This window comes from Neofelis nebulosa, chromosome 4, assembly GCF_028018385.1.
Source record: "Neofelis nebulosa isolate mNeoNeb1 chromosome 4, mNeoNeb1.pri, whole genome shotgun sequence".
Lineage (NCBI taxonomy): Eukaryota > Metazoa > Chordata > Mammalia > Carnivora > Felidae > Neofelis > Neofelis nebulosa.
In genome coordinates, this window is record NC_080785.1 from 151,841,432 (window position 1) to 151,863,851 (window position 22,420).

At 55.3% G+C, this 22,420-nt stretch overlaps 2 protein-coding genes across 17 annotated transcripts; both read left to right on the forward strand.

Annotated features, from left to right (window-relative positions):
- Positions 1-164: 164 nt before the first annotated feature.
- Positions 165-11,663, forward strand: USP19 (ubiquitin specific peptidase 19). Of its 16 annotated transcripts, none has more exons than XM_058726957.1 (27): positions 165-332; positions 1,818-2,077; positions 2,332-2,367; positions 2,539-2,667; positions 2,754-2,887; positions 2,961-3,263; positions 3,372-3,594; positions 3,718-3,874; positions 3,986-4,057; positions 4,173-4,288; positions 4,390-4,610; positions 4,695-4,890; positions 4,974-5,107; positions 5,217-5,375; positions 5,464-5,574; positions 6,037-6,147; positions 6,229-6,330; positions 7,108-7,248; positions 7,340-7,458; positions 7,695-7,832; positions 7,932-8,245; positions 8,349-8,459; positions 8,547-8,763; positions 8,847-8,999; positions 9,095-9,255; positions 9,337-9,515; positions 10,515-11,024. In XM_058726957.1, the coding sequence occupies exons 2-27, from the start codon at positions 1,954-1,956 to the stop codon at positions 10,740-10,742; spliced, it is 4,089 nt and encodes a 1,362-aa protein (XP_058582940.1). In that variant the 5' UTR covers positions 165-332; positions 1,818-1,953; the 3' UTR covers positions 10,743-11,024. The 16 variants fall into 16 exon arrangements, with proteins under 16 accessions (XP_058582940.1, XP_058582944.1, XP_058582943.1 ...); XM_058726961.1 differs by having other exon boundaries at positions 4,396-4,610; XM_058726960.1 differs by having other exon boundaries at positions 3,372-3,588.
- Positions 11,664-14,812: 3,149 nt separating this feature from the next.
- QARS1 (glutaminyl-tRNA synthetase 1) lies at positions 14,813-21,824 on the forward strand. The gene is made up of 24 exons (XM_058726984.1): positions 14,813-14,962; positions 15,114-15,261; positions 15,619-15,728; positions 15,887-15,962; positions 16,380-16,444; positions 17,047-17,100; positions 17,237-17,297; positions 17,656-17,727; positions 17,833-17,918; positions 18,096-18,182; positions 18,594-18,693; positions 18,805-18,883; positions 18,965-19,073; positions 19,179-19,309; positions 19,417-19,509; positions 19,621-19,758; positions 19,846-19,933; positions 20,019-20,162; positions 20,296-20,400; positions 20,590-20,682; positions 20,801-20,928; positions 21,022-21,088; positions 21,163-21,288; positions 21,682-21,824. Exons 1-24 carry the CDS (start codon positions 14,846-14,848, stop codon positions 21,730-21,732), a joined length of 2,328 nt encoding a protein of 775 aa, XP_058582967.1. The 5' UTR covers positions 14,813-14,845; the 3' UTR covers positions 21,733-21,824.
- Positions 21,825-22,420: the final 596 nt, after the last annotated feature.

Here is a 22,420-nt window from a genome sequence, read left to right on the forward strand (position 1 = left end):
TGATTTGGGGAGGGCGGGGTCTCTGGGCGGAACCTCAGGAAGGCACCAGCCGGGCCAGGGCGAGGCCAAAGCACCGGAGCCCCGCCTCCTCCGTTCGGGCCCGCCCCGGAGCTGCCCGTCGTCGCATGCCCACTCCCACCGGAAGTGCGTCACCAGCTAGGCTCTCAGCCACCCGCGGCCGTAACTAGAAGTCGAAACAAAACAAGCGGCTGAGGCGGCGGCGACGGGACGGGGGAGGGGCGCGCCGGAACCGGAACCGACCAGACGCCGGAACCGGAACCGAGAGCGGGTTGCCAGGGCCCTAACAGGGCTGGCGGCGGCGGCCTCGCTCGGTGAGTGGGACGGGCCGCAACTCGCCTGTCTGGCAGGAGCCAGGGAGGCCGCGACGCGGGCCCCGGGCTGCCTGTTCAAGGTCATGTGCCGTGCCAGTCTCGACTCCTCGAACCCCGCGGCGTACCGGGCCCACCGATGCGGGCGGGGCCGTTACTCTACGCCCATGGTCGGCTTCCTGCCTCCAAGAGGGCTGGCGGCGAGCGAGGGTGGCTTCCTGGAGGAGGTGGTGGAGGGCGCAGGATTTGGAGGCTGGAGCTGAGTCGCAGCCCGGCCAGGGCGCTGGTCTGTAGTCAGTAACCCCGCGCAGCCGTGTAGGCCGACATGGTCTCTAGACAGACTCTTGTCTCGGTGTCGCCGGGAGAATGGGGAGGGACGGGACCTTAAGCTGTGGCCTGGTGCAAAGAGGTGGAGGGTGTCCACCCCTCGGCTCTGGATCTGTCGTCATTGAAGATCCAGCCCACCAGCCCCCCATAGAAGAACGTTCCTCTACCCCTGCCACACATACACGCTGGGGAACACAGAGTAGTCACTGTTTGCTCTGCTCCCGTCTCAGGCCAGGCTTGAAGCTGCCAGGGGTCCTGGATTCATTGTTCATCCCTACCCTTATCTCAATTTTGAGAACTTTATTTTGGATGGAAAAACAGCCCAGAATCTACTGGCGGGTTTGTGGGAAACTGGGTAGGAGGTCGCTAGCCCACTTCTCATGAGTGAGTGGATCTAGGAAGGAAGGGGATGCTGTCTGTTTCAGTCTCAAACTGGATACCCAGCCGGCTTTGGCTCTGGGGCAGGATTGCTGCTGAAAGGGTAGTGTGACAGCTGGATACCCTTTTCACCCCAGCTTTTGCAGTCCCCTCTCTGCTTGGGACAGCAGCTGGAGAGAAAAATCTCTTGGGATGTAGGAAGAAACCCCAAACAGCACATGGGAATAGTTTCAGAGGAAGGTGGGAGTTGGCAGGCAGCAGGTGGAGCCCCTTAACCCCAGGACCTTGCCTGTGCAGTGGTAGCACCTGAGTTGGGCCTGTCGTTAGCCACAGAGCCTGGTCCCCTTGCTGCTTGGTTGTCTTCTTTCTGCCTTCCTCCTTCACCTCCTACTTCTCGGGTGGTGACTAAGCAGCCAGTGAGAGTGAGGAAAAGTGAGCACCCTGCTCAGAGTGCCAGCCCTGTGGGCTGGAGCCATGGCTCCTTTCCAGATTGGTGGAGGAGCCTGGTTCCAGGCCATGGCTGCCCTGACCTGGCACTTTCTCAGTGAGGCTCCCATCTTTGTGGGTCTGTATGGCAGTCAACTAGGAGTCTCTGCCAGAAGTTGTCGTTGCCACTTGTATTGTTTATTTCCTTTTCAGAATAGTCCGAGAGTGTCCAGGGCCACATTAGGTGGTGAGATATTGCTCTGTAGGGTTAGTTGTATCCTGGGTTGCTGAGCTCTGGTTGTAACCAAGGAGCAAATTGTTGGGCCTTGGTAGTGATCACTGCTTCCTTCTCATTAGGCTGTCAGTTCCTTGTTGGAGAATTTGGCCACAAAGAGTTGCCAAGATAGCTGGGCCAGGAAGAAAGCGCCGTAGCCCTGACCCAGACGCCGTTGCCGACCCTGGGGCACTCTGGCTGTCGACCAAGCGGCTCAAGATGTCTGGTGGGGCCAGCACCACGGGCCCAAGGAGAGGTCCCCCAGGACTGGAGGAGGCCACCAGTAAGAAGAAGCAGAAGGATCGAGCAAACCAGGAGAGCAAGAATGGAGATCCTAGGAGAGGTGAAAGTGGCATTCCCAGAATGCTTGTGGTCTCCTCCTCCTGCCTTTTGAGCATACAGATTGGGGGTTGGGAGATGACAGTTCTTTCTGTGTTGGTCTGATACCAAGAGAAGAACCCACAGCAGGCTGGGTAGAGCCTCAGCTTTGAGGTCTGCATACTTGGCTGTGATACTGAAGATGGTGCTTGGTGGAGTGGTGGGGTCTTGGAGGCTGCCTCCCCATCATCATTTCCCTGTTCTTTTCTTTGTTGTCAGGGTCAGTGTCCTCTCGGGAGGAGCAGGCCAAAGAGGGTGAGTAATGAATTGGCCTTTTGGATGCTAGAGTGCTATGGGTGAAGAGGGCGTACTGGGGCTATAGCCTTCATCTGGAGCAGTCCTGTTAGGGCTGGGTCTGTGGCACCTGCTTGTCCCCATTGGGAGTTTATGGAGACCCTCACAGTCTTGTTGGTACTCCTCCTACAGAGTTGTTGCTTGATTGGAGGCAGAGTGCAGATGAGGTGATTGTCAAGCTGCGTGTGGGAGCGGGTCCCCTGCGGCTGGAGGAGGTGGATGCTGCTTTCACAGACACAGACTGCGTGGTGCGGCTTCCAGGTGTGCCCATCTGCCCTGAGCCCAGCAGTGTATTTGAATCCTCTGATATTCCTCACCACAGTTCACTGCCCTTATTCTATTTCCAGGTGGTCGGCAGTGGGGTGGTGTTTTCTATGCTGAGATAGAAAGTTCTTGCACCAAAGTACAAGCCCGCAAGGGTGGCCTCCTGCAGCTGGCACTGCCCAAGAAGGTGCCTCTGCTCACATGGCCCTCTCTTCTGGTAAGTTCCACAGCAGAGTAGGGTAGGGATACCCAGTGTGGTTGACAGGGCCTGACTGCTGTATCTTTGGTAGAAGAAACCTCTAGGGACCCAGGAGGCGTTGCCAGGGCTGCGGTGTCAGGAGAATGGGCAGGAGCCATCTCCCATTGCCCTGGAGCCAGGCCCTGAGCCCCGGCGGGGTAAACAGGAGGCCCGGAACCAGAAGAGGGCCCAGGGCCGTGGTGAGGTAGGCGCAGGGGCTGGCCCCGGGGCCCAGGCAGGGCCCAGCGCCAAGAGGGCTGTGCATCTCCGCAGAGGGCCAGATGGGGAAGGGTCCAGAGATGGGCCTGGACCCCGGGGCGATGCCCCCCCCTTCTTGGCTGAGACAGCCACCCAGGTGAGAGTGGGGTACCTGTGGGAGATGGGAGGGTAGGGAGATGGACTGTAGTGGGGAGCCACCTGCCAGACCTAGGGCTGATCCTGCCCACAATCTTGCCACAAATAGGCTGAGGCTGAGGAACAGCTCCGGGTACCACCGCTGAACCCCCAGACCTGCCTTTTGGGTTCAGAGGAGAATCTAGCACTCTTGGCAGGAGAGAAGACCGTGTCCCCCAGGAATGATCCAGTCTCCCCAGCCATGGCTCGGAGCAGAGATCCTGAGAAAGGTGACCGTTCCAAAGAGGAGATGGCAGAGGCAGCAGATGCTCTAACCTTGGTGGATGGTAAAGGTGGGGCTGGGGGTGGTAAGCAGAGCCCTAGGTTGGGTTGCAAGGTTGGTGGATGGATAGGGAATAGAACAGCCACGGGCTGGAACCTGTCCTGGGCGGTGCTGAGCTGTGGTTTCAATGTAGAGCCGGAGTCCATGGTGAACCTGGCATTTGTCAAGAATGACTCATATGAGAAGGGCCCGGATTCAGTGGTGGTGCATGTGTATGTGAAAGAAATCTGCAGGGACACTTCTCGAGTGCTTTTCCGCGAGCAAGATTTCACGCTTATCTTCCAGACCAGGTGGGTGGGGTGGCAGGAGACGGGGCAGACAATGCACTTCAGGCAGGACATTGTATCTCATGCTTTTCTTCCCACCCTTCCTCCTGCCCTGCCCCTGCTCTGCTTCTGCAGGGATGGAAACTTCCTGAGACTACACCCAGGCTGTGGGCCCCATACCATCTTCCGTTGGCAGGTGAAGCTCAGGTGGGTGGTTCCTGGCCCCAGCACTTTGCCTGTCCCACCCTGGGCTCCATCTCCCTGGCCCATTTAGCCCAATATCCACTCCACCTAAGTCCCTGAGCTCAGCCTTTCCCCACAGGAACCTGATTGAGCCTGAGCAGTGCACCTTTTGCTTCACGGCCTCTCGAATTGACATCTGCCTCCGAAAGCGGCAAAGTCAGCGCTGGGGGGGCCTGGAGGCCCCAGCTGCACGAGGTCTGCACACGAGCTCCCTTCATTGTCCAGCCCACATTACTCGGACCCTCATCCCCACCACATGCTGCTAACCACCAGCCCCCTCATTCCCCCTTTTTAAGGTGCAGTGGGTGGTGCAAAGGTTGCCGTGCCGACAGGTCCAACCCCTCTGGATTCAACCCCACCGGGAGGTGCCCCCCACCCTCTCACAGGCCAGGAGGAAGCTCGGGCTGTGGAGAAGGAAAAACCCAAGGCTCGATCTGAGGACACGGGGCTGGATGGTGTGGTGGCCCGCACCCCCATGGAGCATGTAGCCCCAAAGCCAGAGCCACACCTAGCCTCGGTGAGAATCCTGGGTGGGGAGGGCCAAGGTTAGAGGCTGGAGAACCTCAGGGCTGCTCGCTCATGCCCCTCCTTGCTTCCACAGCCCAAGCCCACATGTATGGTGCCTCCAATGCCCCACAGCCCTGTGAGCGGAGATAGTGTGGAGGAAGAGGAGGAGGAAGAGAAGAAGGTGTGTCTGCCTGGCTTCACTGGCCTTGTCAACCTAGGCAACACCTGCTTCATGAACAGTGTCATTCAGTCTCTGTCCAATACTCGGGAGCTCCGGGACTTCTTCCACGGTGAGAGCAGGGCCTGGAGCCCAGGGCTGTGGCAGAGGGGAATCTTTTCCCTGCTCACACCTGTACTTGGCTGCTGTCCCTAGACCGCTCCTTTGAGGCCGAGATCAACTACAACAACCCACTGGGGACTGGTGGGCGTCTGGCCATTGGCTTTGCTGTGTTGCTCCGGGCACTGTGGAAGGGCACCCACCATGCCTTCCAGCCTTCCAAGTTGAAGGTGATCTGTGGCCATTCCTACCCCTGGCTAGAGTGGGTGGGGAAGGCTGACCAGCTGGGTACGGGGTGGGTGCTGGGTCTCCGTGCTCACACTTGGCCCCTGCATCCAGGCCATTGTGGCGAGCAAGGCCAGCCAGTTCACAGGCTATGCGCAGCATGATGCCCAGGAGTTCATGGCTTTCTTGCTGGATGGGCTGCATGAAGACTTGAATCGCATTCAGAACAAGCCCTACACAGAAACTGTGGATTCAGATGGGCGGCCTGATGAGGTCAGTCAGGGTTGGGGGCAGAGGTGGGCATATCTCATGCACATCCCAGTCCCCAGGGCTCCTTGATCCTCACCACTCTGCTCCTCAGGTGGTGGCTGAAGAAGCATGGCAGCGGCATAAGATGAGGAATGACTCTTTCATCGTAGACCTGTTTCAGGGCCAGTATAAGTCGAAGCTGGTGTGCCCTGTGTGTGCCAAGGTATGAAGGGCTCCCCTGGAAAGAGGCTCCTAGCTTGGTCTAGCTAGCTTGGTCAAACTGGGGTTGGAGGCATGTGCATCTTTAGATGCTGTTTGGGCATAGAAGCTGACGGAGGCCTTTGGGTGCTTTGTGGGCTGCAGAAATCAGGCTGGGTAGGTTTCCTGACTGAGGTTAAAGGGGTGTTTGGGCGCCAAGACAGTGATAAGGTGGGGCAGGGGTATGGGTAGTATTGGGAAGATGTGGGGTACAAGTGAGGGGCAAATTGATAAGTGGTGAGGCTGAGCAGGGCCTCGATTGCCAGAAAGACTCTTCTAGTCTGTCTGGTGTTCTCAAACCTGAGAGTTTGCTGGTTGGCTCTGAGGCCCTGAGAGCCATCCGAATGCCTGGATTGGGCTCCCTGGGTGTGAGCATCCTGTTCCCAACTCCCTGTGCAGCCACCTAGTGCCACTTGTGCATCCGCAGGTCTCCATCACTTTTGACCCATTCCTCTACCTGCCAGTACCCTTGCCACAGAAGCAGAAGGTTCTCCCCGTCTTCTATTTTGCCCGGGAGCCACACAGCAAACCCATCAAGGTGAGAAGTAAGCTCCTATTTCTGGGCAATCCCGAAGACCCCGGTCCACCTCCCCCAGGGTCTCTACTCTTGTCACCACAGTTTCTGGTGAGCATCAGCAAGGAGAACTCCAGTGCAAGTGAAGTGTTGGAATCCCTCTCTCAGAGTGTCCACGTGAAGCCTGAGAACCTGCGTCTAGCTGAGGTATATCTGTCTTTCCTCAAGCTCTTACACACATGGATCTGTGTATGTACTTAGGGTGTGTAGTCACATGTGGATGGTTATTGGCATCCGTGTACATACACACAAATGTGCGTGTGGCTGCACAGTGGTGCGCTAGGGGTTGAGGCATGGGTGAAACCAGGCTTTTGGGCTGTGAAACAGAAGTTCTGTAAGTTCCCAAGGTTCCCATCATCAGTGTTTACTCCTCCTTTGGGTGAGGGCCCTCAACTGCTTTTCTGTCTTCCAACAAGAAGCTGGAGCTGGAGGGCTACCTTTCCCCCCAGCTGTTGTTCTCCCTCCATCCAGCTACTCCCTCGTATTATCTAAGATTTGTGTGCTAGTCTTCCCCTAAGTTTCCTAGCTTCCAGCCTGGAAGTGCTCTTTTCTTTGGGGATAGAAGTGGGAAGGAGCCTCCTCAAATGTGACCCTTCCACTGTAACAGCCATGTTGCAGTCTCAGCAGGACCCCACTAATTGATAGCAGGGTAGAGGCCTTCAGTGTGGTGAAGTGCTGGTTTCACCAGAGTACTGGTTTGGTTGATACTTTCCCTAGTCCTGACTTTCAGGCTCTCTGAAGCACCCGACTGCTTATTTTCTTAGGCACTGAGGCTGGTATCAGCAGAGGCATATGCTGCTTTGGGGCCACGATCCCCACTCTGCTGCCTAGACCCAAGTTCAGGTCCAAGCTTTCTTGTGCCCTGGGGCAGGGCTATAGAAAGGGCTTGTCCTCATATAGGATCTGTGTGTCCTCTGTCCCCAGGTGATTAAGAATCGTTTCCACCGTGTATTCCTGCCCTCCCACTCATTGGACACTGTGTCCCCATCTGACACGCTCCTCTGCTTTGAGCTGCTATCCCCAGAGTTGGCTAAGGAGCGGGTGGTGGTGCTAGAGGTGCAGCAGGTGAGTGAGGACCAACCTGATGGCACAAGGCCCTGTGGGAGGGGGCATTCTCAACCAGGCTGGCCTTGCTGAGCCAGACAACCCACCCTAGCGCCCCCAGGTGCCCAGCATCCCCATCTCCAAGTGTGCAGCCTGCCAGCGGAAGCAGCAGTCAGAGGACGAGAAGCTGAAGCGCTGTACCCGGTGCTACCGCGTGGGCTACTGCAACCAGTGAGGACCCCCGCGGTCCCCCCCCTTTCCCTCCTCTTCACATTTCATTTGCCACTCTATCTCCTCTCCTCTCATAGAGGCACATGTTTTAAGCCCTCCACCGATCACTCTACTCTGCCAGACTCTGGGGGAGGCGGGGCTGGCATACCCAGTTCCCAAGGCCAGAGGCTAGCCCCCGGTGGAGAGTTAAAAGAGGTGGGGCTAAGGCCCTATTCTTATTTCCTCCTTCTCTCCAGGCTCTGCCAGAAAACCCACTGGCCTGACCACAAGGGTCTCTGCCGCCCTGAGAACATTGGCTACCCATTTCTGGTCAGTGTACCTGCCTCACGTCTCACTTATGCTCGTCTTGCTCAGCTGCTAGAGGGCTATGCCCGGTAAGTGTCTAGTGGTTGGATGAGGGTGTGGTAGTTGGGGGAATAGAGACGCCAGGTAGGCTTGTCAGGATTCTTACTTGCCTTGCTGCCTGTTGCCAGGTATTCTGTGAGTGTATTCCAACCACCCTTCCAGCCTGGCCGCATGGCCTTGGAATCCCAGGGCACTGGCTGTACTACGTTGCTCTCTACTAGCTCCCTGGAGGCTGGGGACAGTGAGAGGGACCCGATTCAGCCGCCTGAGCTCCAGTTGGTGACCCCCGTGGCTGAGGGGGACGCAGGGGTCCCTAGGACATGGGCGGCTCCTGATCGGGGCTCTGTGCCCAGCACCAGTGGAGTTTCTTCTGAGGTGCTGGCCAGTGGGCCTGTTGAAGTTGGCTCCTTGCCTGCTGGTGAGAGGATGTCTCGGCCCGAAGGTAAGAGTCTGGTGAAAGGCTCCGCAGCTGGGTAGGGGAGTTTAGTGGGAGCTTGTTTAGGTCCTGGTAGTTAGGGGAGCTCTGATTATATGTTTTTTCACAGCTGCTGTGCCTGGATATCAGCACCCAAGTGAAGCCATAAATGCCCACACCCCTCAGTTTTTCATCTATAAAATTGACGCATCTAACCGAGAGCAGCGGCTGGAGGACAAAGGTGTCTGAGGCTATGGGTGGAAGCCATGGGTAGGCTGGGCTGGCCGTTCTCTACAGCTACATGACGCCTCTCCCTGCCCATCTCTAGGAGACACCCCCCTGGAGCTGGGTGAGGACTGCAGCCTGGCTCTAGTGTGGCGGAACAATGAGCGCCTGCAGGAATTTGTGTTGGTAGCCTCCAAAGAGCTGGAGTGTGCTGAGGATCCAGGCTCTGCTGGTGAGGCTGCCCGTGCTGGGCACTTTACTCTGGACCAGTGCCTGAACCTCTTCACTCGGCCTGAGGTGCTGGCGCCTGAGGAGGCTTGGTGAGGATGGGGTGGCGGGCAGGTGGTTGGGCAGGGTGGGGTGGAGATCTGCTGGTCTTAACCTCACCTGTGTCTGCTGTCAGGTACTGCCCACAGTGTAAACAACACAGAGAGGCCTCCAAGCAGCTGCTGCTGTGGCGCTTGCCCAACGTACTCATTGTGCAGCTCAAGCGCTTCTCCTTTCGGAGTTTCATTTGGCGTGACAAGATCAACGACCTGGTGGAGTTCCCTGTTCGGTAAGTGATGAGCCCTGGTGATGGTAGTCAGGTTATAGGGGGTACCATCCTGGGCACCTTTTGACTCTTTGACATTTCTCTGGCTGGGACCACAGGAACCTGGACCTGAGCAAGTTTTGCATTGGTCAGAAAGAGGAACAGCTGCCTAGCTACGACCTGTACGCTGTCATCAACCACTACGGAGGCATGATTGGCGGCCACTACACTGCCTGTGCCCGCCTGCCCAATGACCGCAGCAGCCAGCGCAGCGACGTGGGTGAGGGCACATGCAGCCAGCAGGATAGGTGGTAGGCGTGGGGGTGCAGGTTATGTTCACACTCTTCCCACTTCACTGTAGGGTGGCGCTTATTTGATGACAGCACGGTGACAACAGTAGACGAGAGCCAGGTCGTGACGCGTTATGCCTATGTACTCTTCTACCGCCGGCGGAACTCTCCTGTGGAGAGGCCCCCCAGGGCAGGTCACTCTGAGCACCACCCAGACCTAGGCCCTGCAGCCGAGGCTGCTGCCAGCCAGGTGAGGCGCTGGGGAGGCTTCATAGGCTAGTGAGCCCGATTCATAGACGGGAGGGGGTGGGGCACAGCCTCCTCTCTTCCAGCCATAGGCCCCTGGAGCTTTGGGATTCATGATCTTCTTACATCAGAGTCCTAGTTAGAGGAATCCCCATGCTGTAGTGACACTTGTAAAAGGTGCATGCACAGCAGCACATTGCTGTTGGCATGCATACAGGCACCCTCTTGGCGCAGGCCTAAGTAGCTGCTCTGAACCTCACCGGGTAGGATGCCATAAACAGACTGTACCCGACACTCACCCAGCTTTCCTCTGCACCCTCCTCACATGCCAGCCAGCCCACAGACTCTCATTTGTCATCACTCCCTTGTTCTGATGTGCACTCAGGACAGGGCCTGTCCAGACTGGCCATGGGCTAGGGTGGCTGCCACCCTCTGAGGTGAGCATCAGTTCCTGCTGAACCCTTGGGGTCTTCCGTCCCTTATTGACATGGGATGCCATAGGTCTGGTTGGTGGGCACTGCTGCATCTCTCTTTGGACTTGTTTCCTCCTTGCTGCCCTCTTCTCCCTTGAGCCCTCTCTGCTCAGATGCAGAGGAATCCCAGTAGAGGACAGTGGTCACTGTCTATCAGGACATGGGTGGGAGGGAGCCAGATTACTCAGGTTGACAGCTCTATCCTCCATGAGCTCCTCTGTGGGAACCCTGGGCTGAAAAACTGACTAGCTAACCATCCCCCTCCAATCTCCACGAGAAGCTGCATGTCAATTGGGAAGCTTTTTGAGGGAGCCAAAATGCTGTCAAGATTCGCCTGCCCTGGTGCTCTGTCTAGACAACTCTGCAAATGGCCCATTTGGCTCCCGCCTGCCCACCTCCCTGCTGCTTGACTTGGGATGTGTAAGGAGTTAGTGCCAGTAGTCTTGGGTGGGAGCATCATGGCCAGGGGACACTGGGTCCCTCCCTACCCTCCTGCCCCAGGTGCTGATGGCCGTTTCCACACACTGTAGGCTTCCCGGATTTGGCAGGAGCTGGAGGCCGAGGAGGAACCGGTACCTGAGGGGCCTGTGCCCCTGGGTCCCTGGGGGCCCCAAGACTGGGTGGGCCCCCCACCACGTGGCCCTACCACACCAGATGAGGGCTGCCTCCGGTACTTTGTTCTGGGTACTGTGGCAGCTTTGGTGGCCCTCGTGCTCAACATGTTCTATCCTCTGGTATCCCAGAGTCGCTGGAGATGAGCTCGACTGCAGGCAACAGCTGTGAGCTGGCCCACCTGCCTGCCCATCAGGCAATGCCTGCCTCTGTGGTGGGGACCAACTCTGGGCTTGGGCCTCAGTGTGTGCGTCTGGTGGGTGAGGGTGGGGACTGTGGCTCATGCCGGGACAGAGCATCTAGGGTGGGTATCTGTCCAGCTGTTTGTCCATTCATCCTGCTGCTCTGACCTGTGGCATGGGGCTTAGTCCTGCCCAAGCAGCTTCCTGTATTTCAAGTGTTAATAAAGCGAGACTGTTCAGGCCCGATCTCGTCTCTCTGTCTCAACGCCGCTGCTGTCTGCGCCTGCCTTGGGGCCCTCCCTTGGGTGCCGGGGCTCTGAGCCAGCACCCCCGGGATGCCAGGCAGCATACTGGGCAGCCCCCAACCCCTGTCCTCATATTCTGTTGCAGGGACTAGGCCCTGGCCAGGCCCCCGAGGTGGCCCCCACGCGGACAGCCCCTGAACGCTTCGCCCCCCCTGTGGACCGCCCAGCCCCCACCTACAGCAACATGGAGGAGGTCGATTAGCAGGTCCCTGGCTGGTGGGGGAGGTGGGGACTGGGTTTGGGGAATCTCCCACAGAGGGCCAGCTCTTTGCCGTTTCTCCTTCGCTAACCCAGAGGACACTGGCTTCATCAGTGGGGGTTGGGGGTGTGATTGAGGTGGGAACCTCACAGGTTGGGCCCTTTTGTCAATTTGACCCTCCCAACCAGTGGACCTTGGCTTCTCCAGCCACTCCCAGTGCCGCCTGATTTGATTCTCAGTTGTACCTTCAATTCTTTCTGACTCGCACCATAAACGTTATATAATTTTATTCTAAAAATTGTAATTTTTTTTTTTTTTTGCATTTTGGAAGTGATTGCTGCTGTTTAAATATATTTTAAAAATAAATGATAAATAAGCAGACTTAGTGACTATGATGCACCAGGTGCTGTGGCCACCTCTCCCCATCGAGAGGGGAGGTGTGTGTGTGTGTGTGTGTGTGTGTGTGTGTGTGTGTGTGTGTACACGTGTATATATGTAGGTAGGTGTATTAAAGACCTTGAAAGTGCTCTGGTCTGAGTAGAGATGGTGGGGTCCCACTGTAGTCCCTGTGGGTCATGAAGCCCCGAGTGCCATCAGCTTTCTGGGGCCTACCTGCTGCCCTTTGATCCCACCAGTTCTGGGTCTCATATGGAGGCAGCTATGGTGGACATCACTGTCAATATCTTCTACCTAAAGGATGGGTGAATACCCCATGAGGCTCCAGAAGTTGAGGTAAAAGGTGCAGGCACTGGAGTAGCCTGGAGCTGACTGCCAGACATGTCAGGGAGGACTTGTTAGGGAACAGGAAGCACTGGGAGTATTGCCTTCCTCCTTTCCTAGTATCAGGTTTTTCTTTGCTGTAGCCTGAGTACCATCTGGATCTCTTAGTGGAGAACAGAGCAGGGGAAAAATGATGTGGTGAGAGAGACCCTGCTCCACAAGGAGGATAGGCAGAGAGACCAGAGCTCATCTTGGCTGCTTTCATATGGAGGGAGGGTGCAGGGTCCTGGCGGGCCATTTCTTCCCTAGAGTCCCTGAGACCTTGGCTCCTGGCCATTGCCCCAGGCTGTTCACCCATAGTGGGTCTGCAGTCTTGTCCTAGTTTCAGACCCCTGTGACCTTGTGAGAAGCTTCCTTGACTCTCTTCATGGATAATGTTGCTTCTTCCTCTGTCCAATTGCTTGGAGGTAAGGATGGGTGTCTCCAGCTGGAGGAGATGGGGACCAGAGGTACTCATGAGGCGAGTGTTAAGATAAAGCCAGAAAGAGTATAAGGCAGGCAGCGGTGGTACAGGATCCTGGCAGCCCTGTAAGTCCATCCCTGTCCCAAGCCTCTGGGGCCAGTCATACAAGAAGGTTAGCATGTGGGCCTTGCTAGTACCCTTTAGCCTTGGCTGGAGTTGGGGGGGCAGCGAGCAGAGGGAGCTCTTGGAGAAAGCTACCGTGACCAGTGTTGGCTTTTCTCTATGGGAACAACAGCACAAGGGCCGTAGTGGGGTTGCTGGCTGGGGGGTGGGGCTGGGGTTGGGAGCCTGGAGAGCTGGGAGTGAGAACCTGCAGAAATGGTGGAATTGCAAGATGACTGCCATTGGCTGGCATACTGTGGGAGGGCCTGCTAGGTATGGGGTACAACAGGATTGTGCTGGGTCTTTACTGTGTGCAGCTCCAAGTGTCTAGCCACTGGGGGTCTGCCTGTACTGGATGCACTGATCAAGGGGGTCCGTCCATCCCTGACCTGCTGCTGTTGTGTCTGCGATATAACCTTTCTGTGGCATCTGCACTGTGGCTCTACTGCCTCTGTGCTGTCAGTTTATGCCCCGGGACCCTGCTTCTTCCCATGCCACAGCTGGGCCTTGCAGACTGTTGCCTGGCTTTTCTCCTTGTGATCATCTTTTTCTTGATTTTCTTTGAAGTGGTGCCAAGGGCTCATGCAAACTAGCCAGCCCCTGGGCTGGGCCATAAAATTTCATGATTCTGTCCTAAATCCTAGGGCTCCAGAGGACTGGCTAGCCTGCCACTGCCTCTGGTGGCATTGTCGGTAGCACTGGTGGGGCTACCACTTCATCCTGTGACATGGAGCCACAAGGTCCACAGGGTAGGCACCATCAGAGAACCAGAAAAGGGGTTAGTCCCTGACTCCATTGAGGGGGCCATCACCAGACCTGCAGGACTCAGTGATGGTGGTGATGGTGCTGTAATAAATCCTTTGGTGGCATCAGGTACAGAGCGGACAGTGGATGTGGCAGGCACTCTTCAGCATAGGCACCTTTGTAGTGGGCTAGGCACCTGTAGCTGTAGACTCAGCATAGGGCTGGTGTGGCTGAGGCTCCCCTTCTTGGTGCCGGTCTATGGCACCACTGTACTGCATCCCCTGCTCAATCCCCTACACCTAGTTGGCCTTGCCTGGGCTGAACATCAAGCTGGTGTCATGGGGAGCCAAGACACAGGACGAGACTTAGATATTGATAGAGTGTGTGGCACCTGGATGTGGTCATCATGTGGGACCCAGATGGAGGCCCAGAAATGAAACTTGGTCATTAGTGGGATATAGCCACAAGGCAGGACACAGAATATGGACAGATTGGTCAGGATCCTGCCCAGTTCTTGAAGGTCCACGAGCATTAGTGACACCAAAGCCTCAAAGAGCCTGAGTTCCAATCCCAAATTTGGGGATCTCTTCACCATGCTAGCAGCTCCAGTTCCACAAAGAAAACAGACTGTTCTGTTTTAGCCCCATTCTCAGCAGGTCCTAGAAGTCCAGTGAGAGACTGTGCGAGACCCTCCCAAGCACAATAGGTATCCTCAAGACAGTATTTCATCTGCCCCACCCTATCCCAACTTCAGTAAAATGCCTTGTCAAACACTTGCAGATGGTTTTCAAGGTCTAACTTGCTGGTGGTTTTCGTGACATTTGCATGCTTTGATAGGGGAGGGTAATTGTGACAGAAGATTTTAAAACCAAATCATTACAGAACATCTACGAGGTGCTTCCTGGCCCAAACCCCTCTCTCTCCTGACCAGGTGTGTCTAGGTGGGCGCCTGAAAAGTGCCAGACTTACAGAGCCCGCGCTTTATCTTGACTGGATTTCCCGGGCTTCATTTAGCTCAACTGTTTCCATGACAACTCCAAAGCTGTTACGTCAGAAATGTGATAGGGACTCGCAATAGCTCCCAACAACGGAACTAGGATGGTCCCAAGATTCCCAGGGCTGAAGGAAAAAAATGGAAAAGCAAAGGGCCATGCCTGCTTCTACCTCCTGCTTCTGTGCTGAGCACCTTCCCTCCAGGTCGGCGGCAAATCTCCCTTAAAGTCCTATCGCCCTCTACCCCGTAACCTCCGCAAAAGACCGCGAGCGCAAAGACGGAAGTGAAGCGCCCGGAAAGGCGGGTTTGGGCCGGCTCTGCCTTTTAAAGGGCGCTGAAGACCCTGGCGAGCCCGCCCCCTCCCTTCAGGAAGGCTACCATTGGCTTTCCCTGGCGGCTTCGCTCTCTTATTGGTCAGTGGGCTAATGCCAACGTGCAGATTGGCCCTAAAGTTTTCTTTCGGTTTCCGGTGTGCCAGCGATGGCGGCCCTGGACTCCCTGTCGCTCTTCACCGGCCTTGGCCTGAGCGAGCACAAGGCCCGGGAGACGCTCAAGAACACGGCTCTGAGCGCGCAGTTGCGCGAGGCGGCGACCCAGGTGCGAGTCCCTCTGTCCTTGGCCCGGGCTGTCGACTGTGCCCCAAAGCCGGGCTGGGTCCCGATCCCGATCCTGACCTACCAAACTTGTCTAACTCAGGCTTTTCTTACTGGGCGTGGGGCTTCTCTCCTGAATCTCCTCGGACTCCCAGGCGCAGCAGACTCTGGGCTCCACCATCGACAAAGCCACCGGGACCCTGCTCTATGGCTTGGCATCCCGACTCAGGGATCCCCGGCGTCTCTCTTTTCTTGTGAGCTATGTAGCCAATAAGAAGATCCACACCGAGCTCCAGCTGAGCGGTGAGACCCCTGCCTGTCCTCCCACTTCCACCTCCAACTCCTCCCTTTAGCCAAGACCGCTGTCTGCCCTTTCTGTCAAGTGCCCCAGCATTCTCTAGATGCTTCATACTGCACTCCTCTCTAAACCCAGGCCCTGGCACTGAAGGATGGAGAGGGCCACCCCTGGTGAGACTGACTGGGGAATAGTGTAGGTCTGAGGGAAAGCCTCTTAACTGTGGTCTCAGGGCTTCTCTAGGGTGGTGTAAGGCTTAACCTCTGAGGAGGCAAAACTGTGATTGGGGTTTCATCGGGTTAGGTAAGGCCTTGTCTACCTACTTCTTGGAGCTGAGATGTCACTCACTGATTCTTCTTTCTCAGCTGCCCTTGAGTATGTGCGAAGTCATCCCCTGGACCCCATCAACACCCAGGACTTTGAGCAGGAATGCGGTGTGGGTGTCATGGTGACCCCAGAGCAGATTGAGGAGGCTGTGAGTCTTTCCTTAGGCATTGGGTACCTCCTTAGTGCTGATCCTGGAAAGGAGTGGCTCCTCTTCTTCACCCAGGCAGACCCAGGGTGAGACTGTGGGTGCCTAGTGCATTTCTGAAGAACGCTTTTCTGAACCACATTGGTTTGGCTTTCTTGCAGGTGGAGGCCGCCATAAATCGCCACCGGCCCCAACTCTTGGAGGAACGTTATCGTTTCAACATGGGACTGCTGATGGGTGAGTAGGGCCTGTGTCAAGGGACTATATTGTTCTCTCTGATCATGCCTTCTTTTCTGGGTGTAAGTGAGAGAGAAGAGGGAGGAATAGAGCATCTTAAAAGTGGTCTGGGTGGGGGAGGTGGTGGTGTGCCTGGGTGGCTCAGTCAGTTGAGTGTCTGACCCTTGATTCCGGCTCTGGTCATGATATCACAGTCTGTGAGCACAGAGCCTGCTTGGGATTCTCTCTCTCCTCTCTCTCTGCCCCTCTCCCCTCTCAAATAAACAAACATTAAAAAAAAAAAAAAAAACAACAAAAAACAGTGGTCTGGCTGGTCCCAGGCTCTGGTTCTTGAGGTCAACCAGGACCTTTTCAAGGAAGGAGGGTGGGAAGTGTCCTTCTTGGCCTTTCTGCAGCTCCTTGTGCCCATGTTTCTAGGAGAGGCTCGGGCTGTGCTCAAGTGGGCAGATGGCAAAATGATCAAGCACGAAGTAGACATGCAGGTGGGCAACTCCTTGAGCTGAAGCAGGCAAAGACCCTGCCATGGACAGTGCCTAAAGTCCACTGAGGGGTAATTGGGAGTGGGAGGGGAAGAGACACTGTCCATATTCTGATGGTGGATAGTAGAGCCTGGTGTGGAGGGGCAGCACCTTGGTGGGCAGTGAGAGTCTTGGGCCTCTGGATTGTGCCTAATTTGGGTGAGTTTCTTTACTCCGGACTTAAGTTGCCTTATATTGTAAATAGGGGTGATAAGTTGCCTTATATTGTAATAGGGGTGCCTTCATCTCAGGATGATGGCATAGAATCACAAGCGGCTGATGGCTGAGGTCTATAGATTGTTATCTTGATGCTGAGCCCACAGTTACTCTCTGTAAATGGCAGTTTTTGTTACCTGTTTTGCTACCAGTTTTTGGACTCTCAGGGGGAACAGAGCATTGAGGCCAGCAAAACCATGTGAGGAGCAGAAGTGGGATGGGCTAGGTAGGTTTTTCAAGGCAGTGCTTGTAGGCAGGCCAGGAAGCCCTTAGGTGGGTGGGCAGGTTCCATCAGGTGCTTCTTGAAAGAGAACACTCCTGTTTCAGCCCTGACTCTGGTTTTTGCTTAGGTCCTTCACCTTCTGGGGCCCAAGACGGAGAATGATCTAGAGAAGAAGCCCAAGGTGGGGCTGAGTATGGTCCTGGGTCCCTGGGGATGAGGTGGGGTGGGCTGAGACTTCAGGCTGGCGAAGGGAGTATGTGACTCGAGTGATCCCAAGACCAGGAGAGACCCTGACCCAATTTCTGGGCTTCTCTCAGGTGTCAAAAGCTCGGCCAGAAGAAAAAGACCGGAGGACAGCAAAGGATGTGGTAGAGAATGGTGAGAGACTTGAGGTTTCTGTCTGATTCAGCTCCCTGACTTCTGGGCTTTCACCTGATGGGTCCTTACAGCCCAGTCTCCTCAGGCCATTAGCATACTCATCACCCTGCCTTCTGTTGCCAGACTGGAATTCCTGGTGTTTCCTTTGTTCCCATTACCCAGAGACTAGTATGAGGAGAACTGAGAAGTCTGGCTCTGTATCTCTTATCTCTGTGGTTAGGGAAAGAGGGGCCTGCTTGGTTCTATTCTGGTTGCAGGATGTAGGTAGTACTGAGAGGCAACTCCCTGAGCTGAATGGGATAGTTAGCTGTGTTTAGAGGATCAGAGGATTAAGTTTTCCTTGTTCTATTCTTCACAGGTGAGGCTGCTGGTCAGACCCTGTCTCTGATGGAGCAGCTCCGAGGGGAGGCACTTAAGTTCCACAAGCCTGGTGAGCAGGCAAATCAAAACCCTGGGGAGGGTGAGCAACTCTTACATCTAGAGTATGGAGCATTGGGCTGCAGCCCAGTCCTCAGGTTTATTCTGGCCCTGGCAGGTGAGAACTACAAAACCCCAGGCTATGTGACCACTCCACATACCATGGATCTACTGAAGCAGCACCTGGAGATCACTGGAGGACAGGTGTGTGGAAGTACTGCAGGAAAGTTAGTGCCATCAACACTTGCCAGAGGGCCTGGGCTGCTTTCATGCTGCCCCATCCAACCTATCACCAGAGCCTCCCTGGCAAGGGGCATCTGTTGCTTTATAGTAGTCTTGAGTTCTGGTTTAATTTCTCTTTTCCCATTTTCTTTATCTCAGGTACGTACCCGGTTCCCACCAGAACCCAATGGAATCCTGCACATAGGACATGCCAAAGCCATCAATTTCAACTTTGGCTATGCCAAGGTGAGTGTGTGGGAATCTGGCAATCAGGGTGACCACTTGCTGCTCCCTTGATTGGATACCAGAAAAGTGTCCTTGCCTTTCCTTCTGCTCCTATAATGTTCCCAGAGCAGACAAAGGCCATGGAGGAGAATCACATATGTGATAGGTAGCTAGGAATCCATTGGGCTTATTGGGGAAAAGTTCTGGGTGAGATAGTGAGTTCAGCTTTGGGGAAATGCCCAGTGCAACCCCTCAGGCTTAGAAAGAGGCTGTTTGGAGTTGGTGTAAGATTCCTTGTTTAAGGCATTTCGATACAGAGGATGAATGAAACTCCTGAAGGCATTTCAATTCTGACCTGGGAGAGCTCATTTCAATGAGTTGGATTTTGGGAGCTAATGATGTGAGAATTCACATATTCTGTGACTCTCCTAGGCCAACAATGGGATCTGTTTTCTGCGCTTTGATGACACCAATCCTGAGAAGGAGGAAGCAAAGTTCTTCACTGCCATCTGCGACATGGTGGCCTGGCTGGGTATGGGCTGGGCAAGGCCTGGGAAGAAAGACCTGGTGGTCTTTCTTGGGCTATGGCTTGCCATTGGGTATCCCTGGTTGGATGTTCACATTGTGTCTTTTTCTGCCCCAGGTTATACACCTTACAAGGTGACATATGCCTCTGACTATTTTGACCAGCTGTATGCCTGGGCTGTGGAGCTCATCCATAGGTGAGGCCAGGTCCATGATGTAGAGCCAGGCAGGCTGCCCAGGACATAGCTATCTTGGGTGCTCACACCTTTTCCCCATAGGGGCCAGGCGTATGTGTGCCACCAGAGAGGAGAGGAGCTCAAAGGCCACAACTCCCTGCCCTCACCCTGGAGGGACCGTCCTATAGAGGAGTCACTGCTGCTCTTTGAGGTGGGATTTGGGGGGAGGGGGAAGCAGCCGGATCTTTGTGGGTCAGGATGCTGAGAAAGAGATGCCTCTGTGCTGAGAGGCAGCCTGAGGCCTTGCTCCTGTCAGGCAATGCGCAAGGGCAAGTTTGCAGAGGGTGAGGCCACACTGCGGATGAAGCTGGTGATGGAGGATGGCAAGATGGACCCTGTGGCCTATCGAGTCAAGTACACACCACACCATCGCACGGGGGATACCTGGTGGGTGTGAGCATGGGGTGGGGCTGTGGAGTTGTAGAGTGGGGTGGTGGGCCATGGGTAGGGCAGAGTGGGGTTGGATGGTGGGGCCCATTGCCTATGCCCTGCAGGTGCATCTATCCCACCTATGACTACACACACTGCCTCTGTGACTCCATCGAACACATCACCCACTCACTCTGCACCAAGGAATTCCAGGCCCGGTGAGGGAGCTGGGCCCATGGGTGGGTAGGGCCAGTGGGATTCTAGTAGCCCTTCCTGTGGTGTCTGTCTGGTCTGAGGTGGCCAGACCTGACTCTACCTTCCCACCCCAGACGCTCTTCCTACTTCTGGCTGTGCAATGCATTAGATGTGTATTGCCCTGTTCAGTGGGAGTATGGCCGTCTCAACCTTCACTATGCTATTGTGTCTAAGAGGAAGATTCTCCAGCTTGTGGCAGCTGGTGCTGTGCGGTAGGTGTAATCGTTTGCCTCATTATACATTGGCGGTACTAGTGGCATGTACTGCCAAAGGGCTTTTCACCACCTCCTTGCCCACAGGGATTGGGACGACCCACGACTCTTCACGCTCACAGCTTTACGTCGGCGGGGCTTCCCGCCTGAGGCCATCAACAACTTTTGTGCTCGGGTATAGCCCAGTGGGTTTGGTGGGCAGGTAGGGATTGAGGACAGCATTTGCGGTGTTGCTGACTGATGCTGATCTTTCCTGCTAGGTGGGGGTGACAGTGGCACAGACCACAATGGAACCCCATCTGCTAGAAGCCTGCGTGCGTGATGTGTTGAATGACACAGCCCCACGGGCCATGGCTGTGCTGGAACCATTACAGGTCATCATTACCAACTTTCCTGCTGCCAAGGTAGGTATGCCTCAATGTGTGCATGCGTGCGTGCGTGTGTGCGTGTGTGTGTGTGTTGGGGGTGGTGCACCTGGGTCTGGGCATGGGGGGTCTCAGTGCCTAGTGTGACTCAGACACCTATCTCCTGCTATAGTCCTTAGACATCCAGGTGCCCAACTTCCCGGCTGATGAGACCAAGGGCTTCCATCAGGTTCCCTTTGGACCCATAGTCTTCATTGAAAGGACTGATTTCAAGGAGGTAAGTGGGTGTGGAGGGTACTGTTTGCTGCTAAGCCCAGTCCTGAGGTCCCTTTATCCTCTTCTGTCAGCCCACCTACTTCTTACTTCAGATGAGTCAGTCCCTGCCAGACATAGAGATGGGGGAGAAGCCTCTTGTATCTATTTGACCCATTCAGTCTCTTGTGTCTGCATCACTTCCTACCTCTAGGAGCCAGAACCAGGCTATAAGCGCCTGGCGTGGGGCCAACCTGTGGGCCTGAGGCATACAGGCTACGTCATCGAGCTGCAGCATGTTGTCAAGGTGAGAGCTGGCTGCAGTCTTCCTACCTCAGTGCCTGCTGCAGGGAGGATCTGGGTATGTGCAGCTTCCAGTCCTTTTAGTGGTTCCCAGGTCTAATTGCAGGCCCCTTGACTTCCAGGGTCCCAGTGGCTGTGTAGAGAGCCTGGAGGTAACCTGTAGACGGGCAGATGCTGGAGAAAAGCCCAAGGCCTTTATTCACTGGGTGTCACAGCCTCTGACATGTGAAATTCGCCTCTATGAGCGACTGTGAGTGAACAGAGCTGGGGTGCGGGCAGATACAAGATGGGCATTGCCTGCTGTGGCTACCCAGCTGGAGTCTGACCTTCATTCTGGCTGCAGATTTCAGCACAAGAACCCTGAAGATCCTGCTGAAGTGCCTGGTGGATTCTTAAGTGACCTGAACCCGGTAGGCTCCTGGGGTGTAAGGTGAGGGTGGTGGGTCTCCCTGGCTGGATGGCCACCTGAGTTCCCTGCCCACAGGCATCGCTACAAGTGGTGGAGGCAGCGTTAGTGGACTACTCTGTGGCCCTGGCAAAGCCCTTTGACAAGTTCCAGTTTGAGCGGCTTGGCTACTTCTCCGTGGATCCAGACAGCTGCCAGGGACAGGTGCTTTTTACCTGCTTGCCCTTTCTACAACAATGCACTTGTGGCAGCCATTTACTGTGGCATTTACTTTGCCAACATTCCCTTAGTTAACTGAGTTGGGGTTCATGTTTTACTGATGAGGAAATGGGTTCGGAGGTCCATGCACAAAATTTTGTATGGACCCTGGCTTTCTTACTCCTCAAGGTGTAGGCGTCAGCCATAGTGGTGGTTATAATCTTTATAAAATGGAGGCCCAGAGCCATCAGTCCCCTACTCACAATCATAAAGTTATTGAGAACCTGAGTGTTCTGACCCTCAGCTCCTCAGGGATGAGGTGAGGGTAGGATCCAGTGAGGTCTGGGCCTTCTAGTCTGGTTCTGGCTTGGTTGTCATTCTTCCCCCTCTGCCATCCAGCTTGTCTTCAACCGGACTGTCACACTGAAGGAGGACCCAGGAAAGGTGTGAGCTGTAAGGAAGCCCCATGGACCTACCTCATCCTTCTGGAAGCTAGGGGTACCCAGACTCCATGTCAATAAAGAACAGCTAAATTCCCTGGAGTCTGTGTGTTATCTGTCTGCACTTCCAATCTCTGAGGACCTTAGAGATTTGCTGGGGGTAGGGAGGAGGTGCAATGCACACTGAGCAATACGGACAGCTCTGAAACCACTGTTGCATTTCTAGCACTCAAGGGCAGGAGCCTGGGCCTGCCTGATTTGAAATCCTCTGCATCTGGTCTGAGAGGCACTGGCAGGATCTGGGTGTTGTTCCACTGTTAGGAACCTTGTGCTAGAGGGATCTGGAAGGTTTGTGTCCGCCTGTGTGCCTAGGCAGATGAAAACAGACTTGGTTCTCCATCCAGTCATTCAGCAAATAATTATCGAGTACCTACTATGTGCCAGGCACAATGAGACAAGGAAGACTTCTGTGGTTTGCCTTCTAAGATGACCACCTAGTTGGGGAGACAGAGAGTGACGAGGCACTGTGCAAGAGAGATCTCCCTGGGGACTGCAAGGCTGGAGGAAATTCCTGACCCAAGTCTGTGCCTTAGACTACTCTCAAGAAGTGACTCCTTAGGGAACCCCTAAGGACCAAGATGTTTGCCAGGGCAGGAGAAACAAGTGCAAGGGCCCTGAGGCCCTTTAAAGGAAGTCTA

Bases quoted from the DNA above. Each gene is read 5' to 3' on its own strand.
- USP19 (XM_058726957.1), top strand. From the start codon at position 1,954: ATGTCTGGTGGGGCCAGCACCACGGGCCCAAGGAGAGGTCCCCCAGGA. The intron at 2,668-2,753 runs GTGTGCCCATCT...TTCTATTTCCAG, and splicing joins CTGCGTGGTGCGGCTTCCAG to GTGGTCGGCAGTGGGGTGGT. The intron at 2,888-2,960 runs GTAAGTTCCACA...TATCTTTGGTAG, and splicing joins TCACATGGCCCTCTCTTCTG to AAGAAACCTCTAGGGACCCA.
- QARS1 (XM_058726984.1), top strand. From the start codon at position 14,846: ATGGCGGCCCTGGACTCCCTGTCGCTCTTCACCGGCCTTGGCCTGAGC. The intron at 17,919-18,095 runs GTGTGTGGAAGT...TCTTTATCTCAG, and splicing joins TGGAGATCACTGGAGGACAG to GTACGTACCCGGTTCCCACC. The intron at 19,310-19,416 runs GTGGGTGTGAGC...TATGCCCTGCAG, and splicing joins CATCGCACGGGGGATACCTG to GTGCATCTATCCCACCTATG.